The 15,732-nt window shown below is 53.0% G+C and overlaps 1 protein-coding gene across 3 annotated transcripts; it reads right to left on the reverse strand.

Moving 5' to 3' along the window:
- Positions 1-1,853: 1,853 nt before the first annotated feature.
- RGL3 (ral guanine nucleotide dissociation stimulator like 3) lies at positions 1,854-15,724 on the reverse strand. 3 transcript variants are annotated; one of them, XM_036314376.1, is made up of 19 exons: positions 15,627-15,724; positions 15,146-15,259; positions 14,399-14,622; positions 14,185-14,238; positions 13,858-14,072; positions 8,726-8,868; positions 8,426-8,641; positions 7,634-7,737; positions 7,457-7,541; positions 5,797-5,853; positions 5,601-5,687; positions 5,371-5,403; positions 5,168-5,289; positions 4,417-4,512; positions 4,249-4,317; positions 4,065-4,161; positions 3,304-3,426; positions 3,101-3,215; positions 1,854-2,121 (listed from the first exon to the last, which is right to left on the reverse strand). In XM_036314376.1, the coding sequence occupies exons 1-19, from the start codon at positions 15,657-15,659 to the stop codon at positions 1,997-1,999; spliced, it is 2,112 nt and encodes a 703-aa protein (XP_036170269.1). In that variant the 5' UTR covers positions 15,660-15,724; the 3' UTR covers positions 1,854-1,996. The 3 variants fall into 3 exon arrangements, 2 of the variants coding, with proteins under 2 accessions (XP_036170269.1, XP_036170268.1); XM_036314375.1 differs by having other exon boundaries at positions 5,168-5,403; XR_004968355.1 differs by lacking the exon at positions 1,854-2,121 and having other exon boundaries at positions 3,199-3,215; positions 3,304-3,449; positions 5,168-5,403.
- Between the last annotated feature and the right edge of the window lie 8 nt (positions 15,725-15,732).

A 15,732-nucleotide genomic window follows, 5' to 3' on the forward strand; every position in this document is an offset into this window, starting at 1 on the left:
AATTAGTATCTCATTCCTCTCCAGTGGTTTTCAACCTTCCTGATGCCGCGACCCTTTAATACAGTTCCTCATGTGGTGGTGACCCCCAACCATAACATTATGTTCGTTGCTACTTCATAACTGTAATTTTGCTACTGTTATGAATCGTAATGTAAATATCTGATATACAGGATGTATTTTCATTGTTCGCAACCCACAGGTTGAGAACCGCTGCTATTGGTTCAATTGGCCCAATGGGCATCTGCTGTGGGCCTTTTGCTGGGCCTGATGGGAGAAAGGGGTTTGTTCTCCTTGCATAGGAGGAAGGAGATGGTGGGATGTAAGCCTGGCAATGCTCCCAGGAGGTGTGAGCCTGCCTTGGAGTGGGGCTATGTTACTTAAAATGTTCTTCGGGCTACTATAATAGAAACCCAAATAATAGTGGTTCAAGTAAAATGGACATTTATTTCTCTCTTATGCAACAATCCAAGTAGCAGCAATACAATATGGCGGTTCCATGCTCCTTTCCTTTTGTTGCTCAGTTATTTAGAGGGTGTGACCCACCTGACTCCACAGGATCCACTCCACACAGCGGGAGGTAGAAGAGGAGGAAGGGGAGGACTACCCCTTTAAGAGCAGGACCTTGTATTTGCCCACATCCTTTCCTTTTACATCTCATTGGCCAGGACTTAGTCACATGATCACATTTGCTGCAAAGGAGACTGGAAAGGCAGTTTTTACTCTGGGTGACCAGGTAAAAGTCACTAGTTCTATCACCATAGGAGGTGATTGGATTTGAGGGGACAACAGACAGTCTCATTCTTAGAGCAAAATTGGAGCCAAGAGACAGCAACAAAATCCTGACATCTTTTCAGTCCCTGGATCCAACTGTACCTGAAGTGGACCCACTAAATTTTTCAAATTACACAAGCCATTAATTTCCTTTATGCATACGCCTGTTTGAATTGGATTTTTGACCACTTGAAACATAAAGAATCTTGATTAATACAGAGAAATATAAAGCCCCTAGTTATTGTCCAGCACAGAGCAGAGTTCATAAGAGGGCATATTATTGCTCTTGCTGTGACTGTTGTAGATGCCCTATAGCTCACTCCATCTCTGCCTTCTTGACCTGTTTCTTCTTCTTTAAACAAATAAAAATTACATATATATTTCAGAGAGGAAAAGAGAGGGAGAAATAGAAACTTCAATGATGAGCCAATCATTGATCAGCTGCCTCCTGCACGTCCCCTACCTGCAACCCGGGCGTGTGCCCTGACCGGAAATCCAACCATGACCTCCTGGTTCATAGGTCGATGCTCAACCACTGAGCCATGCCAGCTGGGCTCTACCTGTCTCTCCTTCCTACCCCAGTACTGAGAGAGAACTCAGCTTCACCTTTTGTCCTCACAGCTTATTGACTCATGGGTGATGATGTTTTTGTCTCTGATTCCAATGGAATTTCATTTCTTCATCTCCCATACACACAGCAGAAAAGCAGCATATTACCCCAAAAATGTTGGGGGAGTCCTGAAACCTGTGTGTATGACAGCCACCCTCCCCCAGTGTCTGGTCATGCTTCACCCAATCCTTTCCTTAGGATTCTTGGTTCTTTTACATTTTTTAATCTTAATGAAGAATGAACATGAGGCACAGGCATCAAACAAAGAAGACTGACTCCTGTTTCATATCTTTGGTCACTGTTTTCATCTACTTCTGTCCATTGTGATGCATCTCCAACACTTACAAGATTTCTCTAGGGAAGGTCTGACCCCCAGTACGCAATAGAGCTCTCCACCAGCCACCCTGTGAGCAGAAGACTTTGGAATAGGGATCCAGTGCCAAGAGGGTCAGTGGGATGGGGCCCAGTGAAGTTGGGGGAGGGGGCCACAGGGTATGGGGCACAATGGACTCTACTGGGGAATGGGAGCTTTCTGGGAGAGGAGTGCCCTTCCTGCCCCCATGGTGATAGAAGCTGCCCATGGGACCTGTGTCCTGGAGGCAGGAGAGAGCCAGCTCAGGTTGGGGAGACTGAGGTTGTGTGCTGGGCCTCCTCCTTCTTCCGCCGCCGCAGCATGAAGTCTCCAGGGGCGGCTGGACTCATGGCGTAGAAGACATTGGCGTTGTCGGGAATCAGGAGCTCTGGCCAGGTGTGGACATAATCATGAAAGGTCCGCACAACCGCATACTCCCCCCACAAGGCACCTAGGTAACCTTCTGCCATTCACCCTGAGGCCTGAACAACCTTGGGTCCCTTCAGCCAGTGCTAAGCCAACCTCATTCTCCGCTCATTGGGAACCTGGACAACTTCCCACTCAAAGCCTGCACAACGTCATGTCTCCTCCCCACCACAAGCCTGGCAACTTCCCGCCACTTCCCCTGGAGTCTAGACAACCTGTACTACAAGCTTGGGCAAACTCAGGCCACCCATCCCTAACAACTTCCTTCCTACCCCACCCTCTCCTCATAGCCAATTCCCAGCCAAGTTCATGCTGCTATTACCATGAACTTGGATAACTCTGACTTCCTACTGCCAGCCTGCACAACCTATGGCCCTTGACACCTGAGCCTCATATATTCCTTTCTTCCTAATGTCCAGCCTACTTCATGTCGTGTTCTTTAATATAGCAACCTCTTGACTCTCCCTTGCAAAAATTGGACAACCTCCTACACTGAACAACCTCATGCTCCCTTACCCTGAATTTCAATACCTTTTGGCCTTCTCCTGTGCCAAGTTCAGACACCTTCAGATTCCCCAGGCTGAGCCTGGACAAACTCATTTCCCCTCAAATTAAAGCCCAGAGCCCCTTCAGTCTTGCACCCCACCACGTTAAGCCTGAGCAACCTCGTGATCCTATACATTTAAGCCCAGACAAGCTTCTACAGTCCCTCTTGTCTAACCCTGGGCAATCTCATTTCCCCATAATCCCAGGTGCCCTCTTGCCTTGCACTGAGCCAGGATAACCACATGACTCATATAATTGAGGAACAAATATTTTACTGCTTCTTACCCCCACTCAGTTTTATCTTATCCCTGCCCTGTGCCTGTACCACCTCCTGGCCCTGTTAGGGCCATCTCCCAGCTGCCCCCCAACCAAGGCTCCGAGCTGTCCCTGCTCACCCTTTTCCCCCGGAAGGACTTGGAAGAGCTGGTAGTCACGGGCCCAGAACTGGGCCACATTGTGCTTCTGCAAGGCTCTCTGCACCACACTGGGGACCTTGTCCTGACTCGTGAGCTGGGGAAAGAAAGCGGGAGGTCAGATGTGACCGTCTGAGCCCCAAAGGCAGGGCTGCCCTCAGCAGGTCCCTGGCCCCGTTCCTCACCAGAATGCTCCGATACAGGTTCCCATGGTCATTGTCGATGCTGACTCGGATGACCCGGGCCTCTGAGCCCTGCTGCCCCACGTGGGGGATTCCAGGACAGCTCAGGGTCAAAGCCAGGGGCAGCTGTAAGCAGTGGGGGATGGGAGCTGAGCAGTGGGAGAACATTAGGCCCCTTCCTTATTAATGCATTCAACACATGCCCCTACACACCCAAAGCCAGGGGACACACAATTAGGGCACATACACACAAGTCCACATCTGTGCAATCCCATCACATACAAACCTTCATTTCCTGTTACACACATTTACACGATTGATAAACACACACCCATGTTCAGACACAAAATATCCTATGTACACAGAACAGGGAATACATACATATGCTCACAGTTGCTGCACACATATAAGTCCATATCCATGAACAGCCAGCACATGGGCCTGTGGATATGGTTGATATTCATGCCCAGATTTCCGCTTCAGGAATGCAAATTCCTGGAGACACACCAGTTCTAACAAAACGTGGGATTGCACCATGGGCGAGCAGACACACAGGTCCAGATTTTAGCACAAGCCAGATGGAGGGACAATTTCTCAATCAGGGCCATGAAAATGTACATGGTCCCTTGGACAGACACCTCCAGTGCTGAGCCAAGCATGAGTACAATCTCGTATGTTGGCCTCAAATCACACACGCGCGCACACACACACACACAGCCCTGGGTGCCCACAGTCCCAAATGCACACACAGGCAGAACTGGTACCTTGGTGCTGGAGCCTTGGGGCCCTGGAGAGGCTGGGGGACTTCCAGGAGGGGGGTCCCTCATTCTAGGACTGGATGGGGGAGACCCTGGGGACAGACTGGGAGAGACACAGAGCCTGAGGTGGTGTGGCTACCCCGACCTCTGACCCTGCATCTCCAATTCCTTCACTAAACAGGATGCTCACCTGGAGGTGGGGGATGAGGGGTCCCCAGGACTCCCACCAGGAGAGGAGCCTCTCTCTCTGGACAGCTTCCTGAGGATGGGACAGGGGATGAGGATGAGGCCAAACTCAGAGCCAGAAGCAGCCCCCTGTCTCTGCCCATATCACCCCACCCACATTCCCAAGACTCACGCACTGAGACGCTTGGTGAGGCTGATTCGTCGCCGCACACGTGGGGAGCTGGGACAGGAGGCGGCTGGTGGTTCAATGACACGGGAGACACGGTAGCTGAGGGGTCAAGGTGCAGATGGGGGCATTGGGAGACGAGAGTTAGAATCAGTTGGGAGCTGGGTTTGGACATTGTGGGGAACAGCCAAGTACTTAGCACCAAATACCAGGGTCAGAGTAGTAAATGGGGTCATAAAGAAACTGGGTCTTATTCGGAATGAGATGGGATGGCTTGGCTGGCAGGTCACACAGGGATTCACAGGTGGGACTGAGGAGTCAAATTGGGGCAAGAATAGAATTCAAGGTCAGGTAATCAATCACAGGAGTCATGGATTCCCCAGAATGAAGGAAATAATTGGGATAGTTGAGTTGGACGGTCAAATATACATCAAAGTCAGAGTCAATTACTCAAAATTGCGGGTCTGATTGGGCTCGGAGTCAGATGGGGGTCATGAATGGGATCTCGGGTCAGATAAAGTCAGAGGAGGGAAGAAAACAGAAGGGATGGTTGAGTTGAAGTCAGAAAGTCAGATAGAGTCAAATTTAAGGTTGGAGGTCATTTGGGGCCCTCAATTGGGCTGTAGATAATGCAAGGACACAGGTTGGGGGTCAAGGCTCAGGAGGCGGGTGGCCTTAGAAGGATGTGGAGAGGTGTACAAGGTAAGCAAATCAGGGTCAGTCGAGCTGGGGCTGGGCCAGGCCACAGGGTGGTCACCTCTGCTCCTCACTGAGCTGGCGCTGGGCTCGCAAGGCAGCCAGGATGGGCCGGCAGGGGCTCAGGCAGTAGCTCCGACAGCGCTTCTGCATCTGCTGGATTCGGGCCAGGATCTCCCACTCCTGAGGGTATGGTTTCTGAGACCTCATCCCTGCCCTGACCCCACCCTGGCCCCTCCCACACCCGCCCCAGCGCCCACTCACCTTCCTCCTCTTCTCAAAGTTGATGAGATCCCCCTGGGGGAAAACTTTGTCTGAATTGGAGTCTCCAGGATTAAGGACTGATGGAGGGTCAAGGTCAGGGTTGGGATGTCAGGAGCCCTACAGCACTAAGGGAGCTGGGGTTGGGTTTGCAGGCAGGGTCAAAGGTGGGATGTCAGGAGCCCACTGTGCTGAGGGCAAGTGGTACTGGGGTCAAGGGTCAGGAGTCAGACCTCTAGCATGTCCGGCAGGGCTGTGTCCAGCATAACCAGGTCCGTGAGAAAGGTGCCAAGGTAGGGAACCGGGCCTGGGGGCAGTTTCTGTGGCCCCCAGAGCTCCAGTCACTCTCCACCATCACAGACCCCATCACGCTCCATCCCCTTCCATGAGGGTCCTGCTTGTCCCCCACCCCAAACTACCACCACTCACTGAAGGCAGGCTCCCTGGGGGCGTATTCTCCTCTTGGGGTCCCTCAGTGGCCTCCTCCTGTGGGCAGGAGAAGAACTGAGATCTGGGGTCTCTTGGACCTCTCCTTCAGGGAAGAAGCCTCAATACACACCCATTTTGCTTTTATTTTTTTTTATTTTTAAATATATGTTTATTAATTTCAAAGAGGATGGGGGGGTGAGGGGGGGGGGGGAGAAACATCAAGAATCATTGATTGGCTGCCTCCTGCATGCCCCACACTGGGGACCGAGCCCACAACCCTGGCATAAGCCCTGACCTGGAATTGAGCCGTGACCTCCTGGCTCATAGGTAGATGCTCAACCCCTGAGCCATGCCGGCCAGGCCCATTTTGCAATTACAAACCAGTTGCAAAGGTCACGCTCCAAGGAAAGTGAACAGGGGGAGGGAGGAAGGGAGCAGATTAGTGGCAGGGGGTAGGCCCCACTGAGGATGACCCGAGGTGGGGCTTGAGGGTGCCATGGCCCCCGAGGACAGCCTCAGCACAGGTGAGAATCTTTGTCCCAGGTCTGAGGGACCAGGCCCTCAGGCAATCCCCTGGGAATGCCCTGAACTTGCCTTCACGGCATCGTTCTGCCTGGTTAATTACATCATTGCGGGGGCAGCTATCATTGCCCTGTGGGCCCCCCCTGTCTGGGGCCTGATTCCCACCCACCCTCACCCCCAGGGCAGGAGCTGTGTCTCTCTAGTTCCTGGCCAAGCCTCCTGGCATAGTGCCTAGTACACAGTAGGTGCTTAACGCAGAGTTCCTGTTGCTTGAGATATTCATTCACTCACAGATATTAATTGAGAGCCTGCTCTGGGCCAGGCACTGCTCTGGCTCCTGGGGTAGCAGTAGTGAGTAAAACATACAAAAACACGCCTCACGGAGCAGACATCAGGGAGGAAGAGAGAGCAACAACCAAACTTAACATGTAATTAAGGATACTCAGAGATAAGAAACGAACAATAGAGCCCAGCCCCATGGCTCAATGGTTGAGCAGTGACCTATGAACCAGGAGGTCACAGTTCAATTCCTGGTCAGGGCACATGCCCGGGTTGGGGGGCTTGATCCCCAGTGAGGGGCCTGCAGGACGCAGCCAATTGATGATTTTCTCTCTCATCATTGATGTTTCTATCTCTCTCTCCCGCTCCCTTCCTCTTGGAAATCAACAAAATTATATTCTTTTTTAAAAAGAATGAGATGTGGGGGGCACAGGGAGGGTATCTCGGAGGGAACATCTGGGTAGGGACCTGCAGGAGGTGAATGTGAGGACTGTCCCATCTTTTCTGGACTCACCCTAACAACCTAACTGCATTTAGAACCTCGATCTTGCCTACAGTAAGTCTGATCTGTGGGCACACGTTTGCTAGTTTTGCTTATTAAAGTCAATTTTTTTTTTCACTCTTCGCTGTGATTCTAGCCTTGAGTGACCTTTTCCTTGTAACTTCTGGTATTTGTTGAATGAATAAATAAGGCGGTTAGCAAGTGTGAACTATCATGAGGGCAGCAGAGGCAGTAAAAACTCGGGCTGCCCACACACAAGGACAAGGTCATTTCTGGGGTGCAGGGAAGGACGCTGAACGTTAGGACAAGGACAGCCTGTGCCTTGCCTGCCCCAGGTCCCGGGGCAGGCCTCTGTACCTGGGAAAGAATCTCTCTGCTGCTGAGATGGTTGTTCTCATCTGAGAAAATCTGCGAAAGTTTCCTGAACGTGGATAACGGTTCCCTGTGGGGGACAGGAGAGGGTCAGGGCTGGGAGGGTCAGGGCTGGGAGGGTAGGGAGGTCTCGCCCAAGCCTCTCTCCCCATCCTTGCTCACCTGCTCACAGCGCCCCAGCTGCTCTTGAGCCGATATATGGGGTTAGACTGCAGGGCGGACAGGATGGCGCGCAGGGAGGAGAAGTTCCGCAGTTCCCTGCAGCGCTGGGGGGGCGAGGGGGGGGCGCCGCTCAGACCCCAAGCCTGAGCAGCTATAATCCGCCTCCGATGGTCTCCTGACTTCTCACCCCAGGTCCGACCTCTACGACTGGCCCCACATCGGACAGGCAGGCTGCCAGGACCGTCTCCCTCTCCGGAGTCCCTCCGTCTCCCCACCTGCTGCCCGGCCCCTCCCCCTGCAGCCCCTACTTCTGACCTTGGCTTCTGTCTCGAGCTCTAACTTCTCTGTGGGCACTAGAGGCGCCCGCGGCATCTCTCCGGAGCCCAGACCCCTAATCTGGGAACCCAAGTCTCAGGCCAGGTTCAACCTTTCCACTCCCTCTTCTGGCCACGCGCCTTCCCTCTCCAGGGCCCTCATTTCTGTCTCTTCCTCTCTGACCAGAGGTTCCTGCCCCGCCCCTACCTAGTCTTTATCGGGACCCCTGTCCCCTTCTCTGGGCTTTGGTCCCTCCTCCAGTCCTGTACCCGCCCGGTCACACCCATCCCATCCACTTATCCTAAGGCCTACCCCGCTTCTCGGCGACCCCGGCCCCAGCCTGGCACAGCCTTGTCCTCGGCTTTTCCCTTGGCACCTTCCAGCTTCAATGCTGTCCACACCCCCAGACCCCAGGCTTGAGCCTTCCGCCCATGCCAGCCTCTCTTAGGTACCTGGGCCCCGCCCCCGAACAGGCACCTGGGCAATGCGGATCCACTTTTCCAGCCGCTGCGCCCTCTGCGGGGCAGCCAGGCCTGGCGCCCCGAGCACAGAGCCCAGCACGCAGCCGGTCACCAGGTTGAACTGAGTCACAGTGGCGCGCACAGTTGGGGCGATGCCGGCGGCCCCTGGCCGGTCCCGTTGGGACCACACGGAGCCCAGGCACTCGCAGGGCCGCACGCGGGAGAAGAGTTCCTGAAAGGGGGTGGGGGTAGGATCTGTCCTCAGCCGGACCTGCCCCTTCTCCCCACCCCCACGGCGCCCCTCCTGCATCCTCACCACGTCCATCAGAGTCAGCTGCTCAGCCACTTGGTCTACACTGAAGTCCAGCAGCTCAGGGCCTTCTTGCACCAGCCCTTCCTCCTCTTCCAAGTAGCCTTCGGGGGAGTCTGGGCTGGGGGTCCGGGCAGTCCCAGGAGGCCCTAAGGGAACATTAGAGCGGGTTAAAACTCTCCAGGGTGAATGCCGGACTGGCTGTGGGACCCAGGGCAAGTCCCTAAGCGTTTCTGAGCCTCACTGTCCTCATCTGGGAAATGGAGACCTCCCTGAATGTCTGTAAGGACTTGAAGCAACAGTAACGTTCACTGAGCACGTAGTGTGGTTTAACCCGGTAATTTAGCACACTTACTAGTGAGCCAGGTACTACCTATTACCCACCTTCCTGGGGCAGGGAGGAGCAATTTGCCTTAAGTCAGTTCGGTAAATGACAGGGCAGGGATTTGAAGCCAGGTGCTCAAAGACTAGCGTAGAAAATAGAGCTTTGTGACTTTATTAAGAAAAAATCAGCCCTGGCCGGTTTGGCTCAGTGGATAGAGTGTTGGTCTGCGGACTCAAGGGTCCCAGGTTCGATTCCAGTCAAGGGCATGTGCCTTGGTTGTGGGCACATCCCCAGTGGGGAGTGTGCGGGAGGCAGCTGATCCATGTTTCTCTCTCATCAAGGTTTCTGACTCTCTACTTCTCTCCCTTCCTCTCTGTAGAAGTCAATAAAATATATTTAAAAATATATTTTAAATAAAGAAAAAATCATATATATATATATATATTCCTTTCAGAGAGGAAGGGAGGAGAGCATCATTGATCGGCTGCCTTCTGCAGGCCCCACATTGGGGCTGAGCCCTCAACCTGGGCATGTGCCCTGACCAGGAATCCAACCATGACCTCCTGCTTCCTAGGCTGAAGCTCACACCAGCAGGGCTTGCCCTTTTCTTTTGGTGAGAGATGGTATAACTTGGTGGTTGGGGAAGGTTATTGTCAGAAAATGCCAAGTTCAAATTCAAACTTGTCCACTGGGCTTGCTGTGGGAACTAAAACAAGCCTTTAAACTTCTCTGCGCTTTCTTTTCTTCATCTGCATTTCTTTTTATTTGACCCCCCCCCTCCCACATTTCTTTTTAAAAAAATCAAATGAGACCACGCATACCGGGCTGCTATAAAGTACAGGGGACACCTTAGGAGCTGGACTCTCGCTGCAGGTGGAGAACTGTGCCACCCAGCCTCCAAATGTCCCTCCGAGGCATTGCTGTCCTTGTTTCTTTTGCTTGTTTTTCTTTTTTGTCTATTCTACGTTTTCTTTTTGTCCATGTGTGTCCTTGAAAACCCTGTTTATAGTAATCTGCACCTTGCACCCAACTATCTTGCTCATAAACACTAATTATTTTGGCTCCAGGAATGCAAGGACTGTGAAAGCCCTAACTTTGTTTTGTTTGGAAATTGCAAGTGTTGCTCAGCATTTTGGGAAATGATGTCACAACATCTATGCTACTGCGCCCGCGTGGCCAGTGCACTCTCCCGCATTAGCAGGTGTTTCTGCCTCACGTTCACCATGATCTTACGACCGGCGAGATTCCAACAGGACCTCTAGTGAGGCATGCCCAAGCACCAGCACAGCAATGAGCATAGTTCCTTGTGCAAATTGCGTTCGTTTTCTTTTTCCTTGGTATTACAGTTACAACATCATATTATTATTTTAAGATTATCTGAATAAGTCTGCTTACTTGTCTTTCATTTCAAATAAAGACAGGTGGCATTGCAAAATATTAGTTTAAAGAGTGGCATTGGGCCCTAACTGGTTTGGCTTAGTGGATAGAGCATCGGCCTGTGGACTAAAGGGTCCAAGGTTTGATTCTGGACAAGGGCATGTACCTTGGTTGCGGGCACATCCCCAGTAGGAGGTGTGCAGGAGGCAGCTGTTCAATGTTTCTCTCTCAGTGATGTTCCTAACTCTATCCCTCTTCCCGCCTCTTTGTAAAAAAAAATCAATAAAATATATGTTTTTTAAGAAGTGGCATTGGGCCTGACTGGCATGGCTCAGTGGTTGAGCATCGACTTATGAACCAGGAGGTCATGTTTTGATTCCTGGTCAGGGCACATGCCTGGGTTTCCGGCTCACTCTGGCCGGGCTACATTTTTTTTAAAAGTGGCATTGGGCCCTAGCTGGTTTGTTTCAGTGGATAGAGCATTGGCCTGTGGACTGAAGGGTCCCAGGATCGACTCCAGTCAAGAACACATGCCCAGGTTTCAGGCTCGATTCCCAGTAACGGGCGTGCAGGAGGCAACCGATCAATGATTCTCTCTCATCATTGATGTTTCTATCTCTCTCTCCCTCTCTCTTCCTCTCTGAAATCAATACATACACACACACACACACACACACACACACACACATATAAAAGCAAGAGTATGTATGTATATATATTTTAAGTGGCATTGGGAAAAAAATTGCACCTATATCTAATCAAACCTTCAGATCTTATAGCAAATATGGGGGATAGAGAAACATACCACATGCCACCATGAGAAAGCAAACAGGCAAATGCAGAAGAATGTGAGACACTGCTCAGGACAAATGACCCATTTTTTTCCTATTGTCATTACATGAAAGGCAAAGGGGACTGTCATAGACTAAAAGAGACCCAAGAAACACAACTGAATGCCTTAAATGGATCTTTGGGTTTTAAAGAAACAACTGTAAAAAAGACAATGTAGGGACAAATACGGGGATTTGACTAGAGACTGGCCATGTTTTGATATTAAGTAATTATTGCTGATTTTGTTGGAAATGATTGTGGGCATGAAGATTATATATTTTTTATTTTTGTTAATCCTCACCTGAGGATATTTCTTCCATTGATTTTTAAAGAGAGAATGGAAGGGAGGGGGAGAGACAGAGAGAGAGACACATCAATGCGAGAGAGACACATCGACCAGTCAACTCCCACAGGAGCCTCAACTCCTGACCCCCAATTCCCGACCTGGTTGGGGATTGAGCCTGCAACTGAGGCAATTGCCCTTGACTAGAATCAAACCCAGGACCCCTCAGTCCGAGGGCTGACACTCTATCAATTGAGCCAAACTGGCTAAGGCAGCTGGTGAAATCTTGACAGCGGAGGAAGAAAAACACTTAATAACCAGAAGATGGAAGAATAAGATATACAGGGTATGGCAAAAGTAGGCTTACAGCTGTTCATATGGAAAATAATACAATAATTAATAACACAAGAATAAACTCCATGTTTCATGAACTCACAGCTATAAACCTACTTTTGCCCAGCCCTGTATATAAATCACTGAGTGTTTCATCAGGTGGGAGAAGTGGCTGCTACTTTGTAAAGAGGAGAGAAATGCAGCCATTACCTGCGGATTACAGGATGGGGATTAGGGATACAGATGCTTTCGTGACAGGGCTCAGATGGAACACAGATGGGTGAAAGATGATACTTTATAAGCAGGATATATAATTATTCAGTCAACAAATCTGCATTGTTCCTGCCCCTGGGGACAGAGGTGGGCACAAAACCAATGAGCACTATGCAGGAAAATAAGGCAGGTTCAAAGGGCACAGCGTGGGAGAATAAATTTGTTGGGAGGGGTTCAGAGAAGGCATGTCTGGAAAGGTGACAACTGAACAAAGACTTGAATGAAGTCTATGGATCTTTTTCCCTCCTGTCCCCCAAAGCTCTCTACATCAGAAGTTGGTAGATTTTTCTATAAAAGACCAGACAGTTTGCTGACCCCTACTATACAAGAAAATATCAGTATGGCTTCTTATACATATTTCATTACAAGTGGTACATTCTAATAAGAATCATTGATAACAATAATAATGAAAGTATTACTCTTTGCCAAGCCCTTGTTGTTTGTATGTTTACTTGTCTACTGATTGTCTTCCCCAGGGAACTGAGAGCTGCTGTCCACTGTTATGTGCATAGAGGCCAGTGGCTAAATATCAGCTAAATGAATGAAGAGGCAATCAGGTAAGTTCTGTGATCGCCCCCGTTTCACAGGTAGGGAAACTGAGGTTCATAGAAGTGAAGTGACTTATCCAAGGTCACACAGTCAGCAAATGGCAGGACTGGGATTTGAATCCAGATTTCTGTGGCTCCTAAGGTAAGTAGTAATGGAATGATTTGTAGTTAAAATGCAGGGCATTCTGAACCAATGATGGAGCATCTTTGTAGTTAGGATAGAAGTGGGAGGGAGCTGCTAGATAAGTGCCAGTAGGTTAGACAAAGGGTATTTTCCTCATTTTATAGGTTAGAAAACTAAAGCTCAGACAAGATTAAGAACCTTGTTTAGCCCAGCCAGTGTGGCTCAGAGGTTGAGCATCAACCCATGAACCAAGAGTTCACAGTTGATTCCAGGCCAGTACACACACCCAGGTTGTGCCCAGGTTGTGGGCTCAATCCCCAGTAGGGGTGTGCAGGAGGCAGCCAACCGATGATTCTATCTCTCTATCCCTCTCCCTTCCCCTCTCTCTAAAAATCAATAAAAACATATTTTTTAAAAATAAAGAAAAAAAGCTTGGCTGGTGTTTCTCAGTGGTTGAGTGTCAACCTATGAACCAGGAGGTCATGGTTTGATTCCCAGTCAGGGCACATGCCTGGGTTGTGGGCTGAATCCCCAGTGGGGGGCATGCAGGAGGCAGCTGATCAATGATTCTCTCTCTTCCTCTCCCTTCCTCTCTGAAATCAATCCTACATAATAAAAGGGTAATATGCAAATAGACCAAACGGGGACAACTGGTTGTGCAGGAGCTGCCCCCTGGTGGTCAGTGCACTCCCACCGCTCAGCCAGAAGCCAGATGGGGGCGGACCAGCGGAGCAGCCCGCCTCCCCAGCAGCGCTAAGGATGTCCAACTGTGGCTTAGGCCTGCTTGTGGGCCTAAGGGGTCAGTTGGACATCCCCCGAGGGCTCCGGGACTGCGAAAGGGGGCAGGCCGGGCTAAGGGAGCCCTCCCCCCTTGCCCAAGTGCATGAATGTTGTGCACCGGGCCTCTAGAAAAAATATATTCTTTAAATAAAGAAAAAGAACCTTGCCTAAGATCTGTAGCTCCCTGAGGGGAGGAGCCCCCTGGGGGAGGTATGAATCAGGAAAGGCCTGCTCAGGACACTATCATTGCCCCAAACCCCTCACCTGCGGAAGCCTGGGGCTGCTCCTCCTCGTCCTGCTCTTGCTCAGCCTCCTCCAGGAAGTCTCTCAGCAGCTTCTCTGCTTCCAGGGCCTCAGCCCCCAGTGGGGCAGCCCAGCCCAGAAAGGTTCGGACTCTGCCCAGGTCCGAGTGGGCAGGGGGGTCCCAGAAGTCCTGAGGGTGGTCCCGCAGCCAGGAGCCCAGCACAGACACCACAGCCCTGGCCAGAGGGGCAAGGCCTCAGAGGCCAGCTGGGAGCTCTGCAGCCCCCACACCTCAGTCCGTCCTTTGACCTCTAGGACCTTTCACAGCTACCCACGTGGGAAACCAACCTCAGGTTCTTGTTGAAGCTCAGATCTTGTCCCTCTGTCTTCTTGATCTCTACCCTGGAAGGAGCCCCCCAGTCAGGTGAAGAAGGGTGTCCGGGAGAGGGGGGATGCTTAGGAGAAGGGTTCTGAGGTGGGGGGATTTCCTGATTCTAAACCCGAGGGAGGGCCCAGTGAGGGTCTGGGGTGGGAACGTGGAGGTTTCCCCATTGGTACTGACCAGGGGGGCAGGGGCGGCGGAGGTGGTGGCAGGAGAAGGCCCAAAACCCGAGCGGTGGGCACAAAGGCCTGGTGGGTGGCCAGGAAGGCAGGGACGAAGCCCGGGTCCTGCTCACGGTCCACAGACACCAGCTCCCGCACCAGCCGCTCCAGGTGCGCCGCCCTTAACATCCGCACCTTGCTGGTGCGGTAATGGAGGAAGGTGCTGGCATGGGGGCCGGGGGTCTGCGAGGCAGAGGGGTGATGATGCCTCAGAGTGGCAGCCCCTGGAGCACCCCTTTTCCAGCCACACCCGTTGCTAGCAGGGTTCTTGCATCTGACCCCGCCCACTCCTCGGAATCTGGCCCCCAGAGTTACCCTGCACCTCACACAAATGACCTGGACTCCGCTGGCCGCCCCGGCCCTGCCCGCTGCCCCGCCCCTAGGCTGCTCTCAGCTCTCCAGCTCCGCTTCACTGGCCGTCCCGGTCCCTGCCCTCCGCCCCACCCGCGTTCACCCGGCTGCTCCTAGAGACCAGCCCTCCCTCTCCAGCTCCGCCGCACTAACCCGGCTTACCTGGCCGCTGCCCGCAGGTCCCGCTCACGAAGCGGTCCGACCTGGCTCACCTCACTCATCTACCCACTCACCTGGCCGCCCACCCTACCTGGCCGCCCAGGCCCCGCCCGCCCCTGGGCCCCAGCGGGGCTCTCCACTCCACCCGCCCGCCCCGGCCTCACCTGCCCCGCCCCGCCCTCCAGTCCCCGCTCACCTGGCCGTCGCCGGGCCCTTCCCTCGGGCTCAGGCGCTGACTGCGCTGCCGCCGTAGGGAGACGCTGTACACCGCTCCGTCCTCGGTCTCCTCGCCCCAGTCCTGCAGCGGCGCCTGGGCGCGGGAGGGGGGCTCAGGGCGCGCGGGAGGTCGGTCCCGGCCGGGCCCCCCTCTCCCGCTGGGGCTAGGCCGGGCCTCGCCGGAGTGTGTGTAACTCGGGCTGGGCAAGTCCCCCGGCGCTGCGAGCACCCCGCTCCCGGCCCTGGGAGGATGGGGTGGCCTGTGGGGGCGCCTCGGAGCCCAGCCTCCATCCCTCCGAGGAGCCACTTCACTGAGCCGGGGGACGCGAGGCCGGAGGTAGGGAATCTCGAGCGAGTCCGAGGGTCCGGCTCGCCGAGAGAGAGGGTCCTGGGCACCGGCTCCTGGAGCCCGCATCGGGGGTCGCCAGGAATGGGGGTCCCGGGGCCCCTGGTCCCCTTACCAGGGCGAGCTCCTTCCCTGCCGTCCGCAGCATGGCCCGCGCCCGTCCGCTCCGCAGCGCGGCTGAGTGAGGCGGAAGGGCCGCCGGCGGCGGGCAGCGGCGGGGC

Source organism: Myotis myotis, unplaced genomic scaffold (assembly GCF_014108235.1).
Source record: "Myotis myotis isolate mMyoMyo1 unplaced genomic scaffold, mMyoMyo1.p scaffold_m19_p_6, whole genome shotgun sequence".
Lineage (NCBI taxonomy): Eukaryota > Metazoa > Chordata > Mammalia > Chiroptera > Vespertilionidae > Myotis > Myotis myotis.

What these genes read in the sequence shown, in the direction of transcription:
- RGL3 (XM_036314375.1), bottom strand. Translation starts at nt 15,659, where the DNA reads ATGCTGCGGACGGCAGGGAAGGAGCTCGCCCTG. An exon ending in CCGCCGCCCCTGCCCCCCTG is followed by an intron (nt 14,239 to 14,398) that starts GTCAGTACCAAT and finishes GGCTCCTTCCAG; the next exon opens with GGTAGAGATCAAGAAGACAG. An exon ending in CTCACCAAGCGTCTCAGTGC is followed by an intron (nt 4,318 to 4,416) that starts GTGAGTCTTGGG and finishes TCCCATCCTCAG; the next exon opens with GAAGCTGTCCAGAGAGAGAG.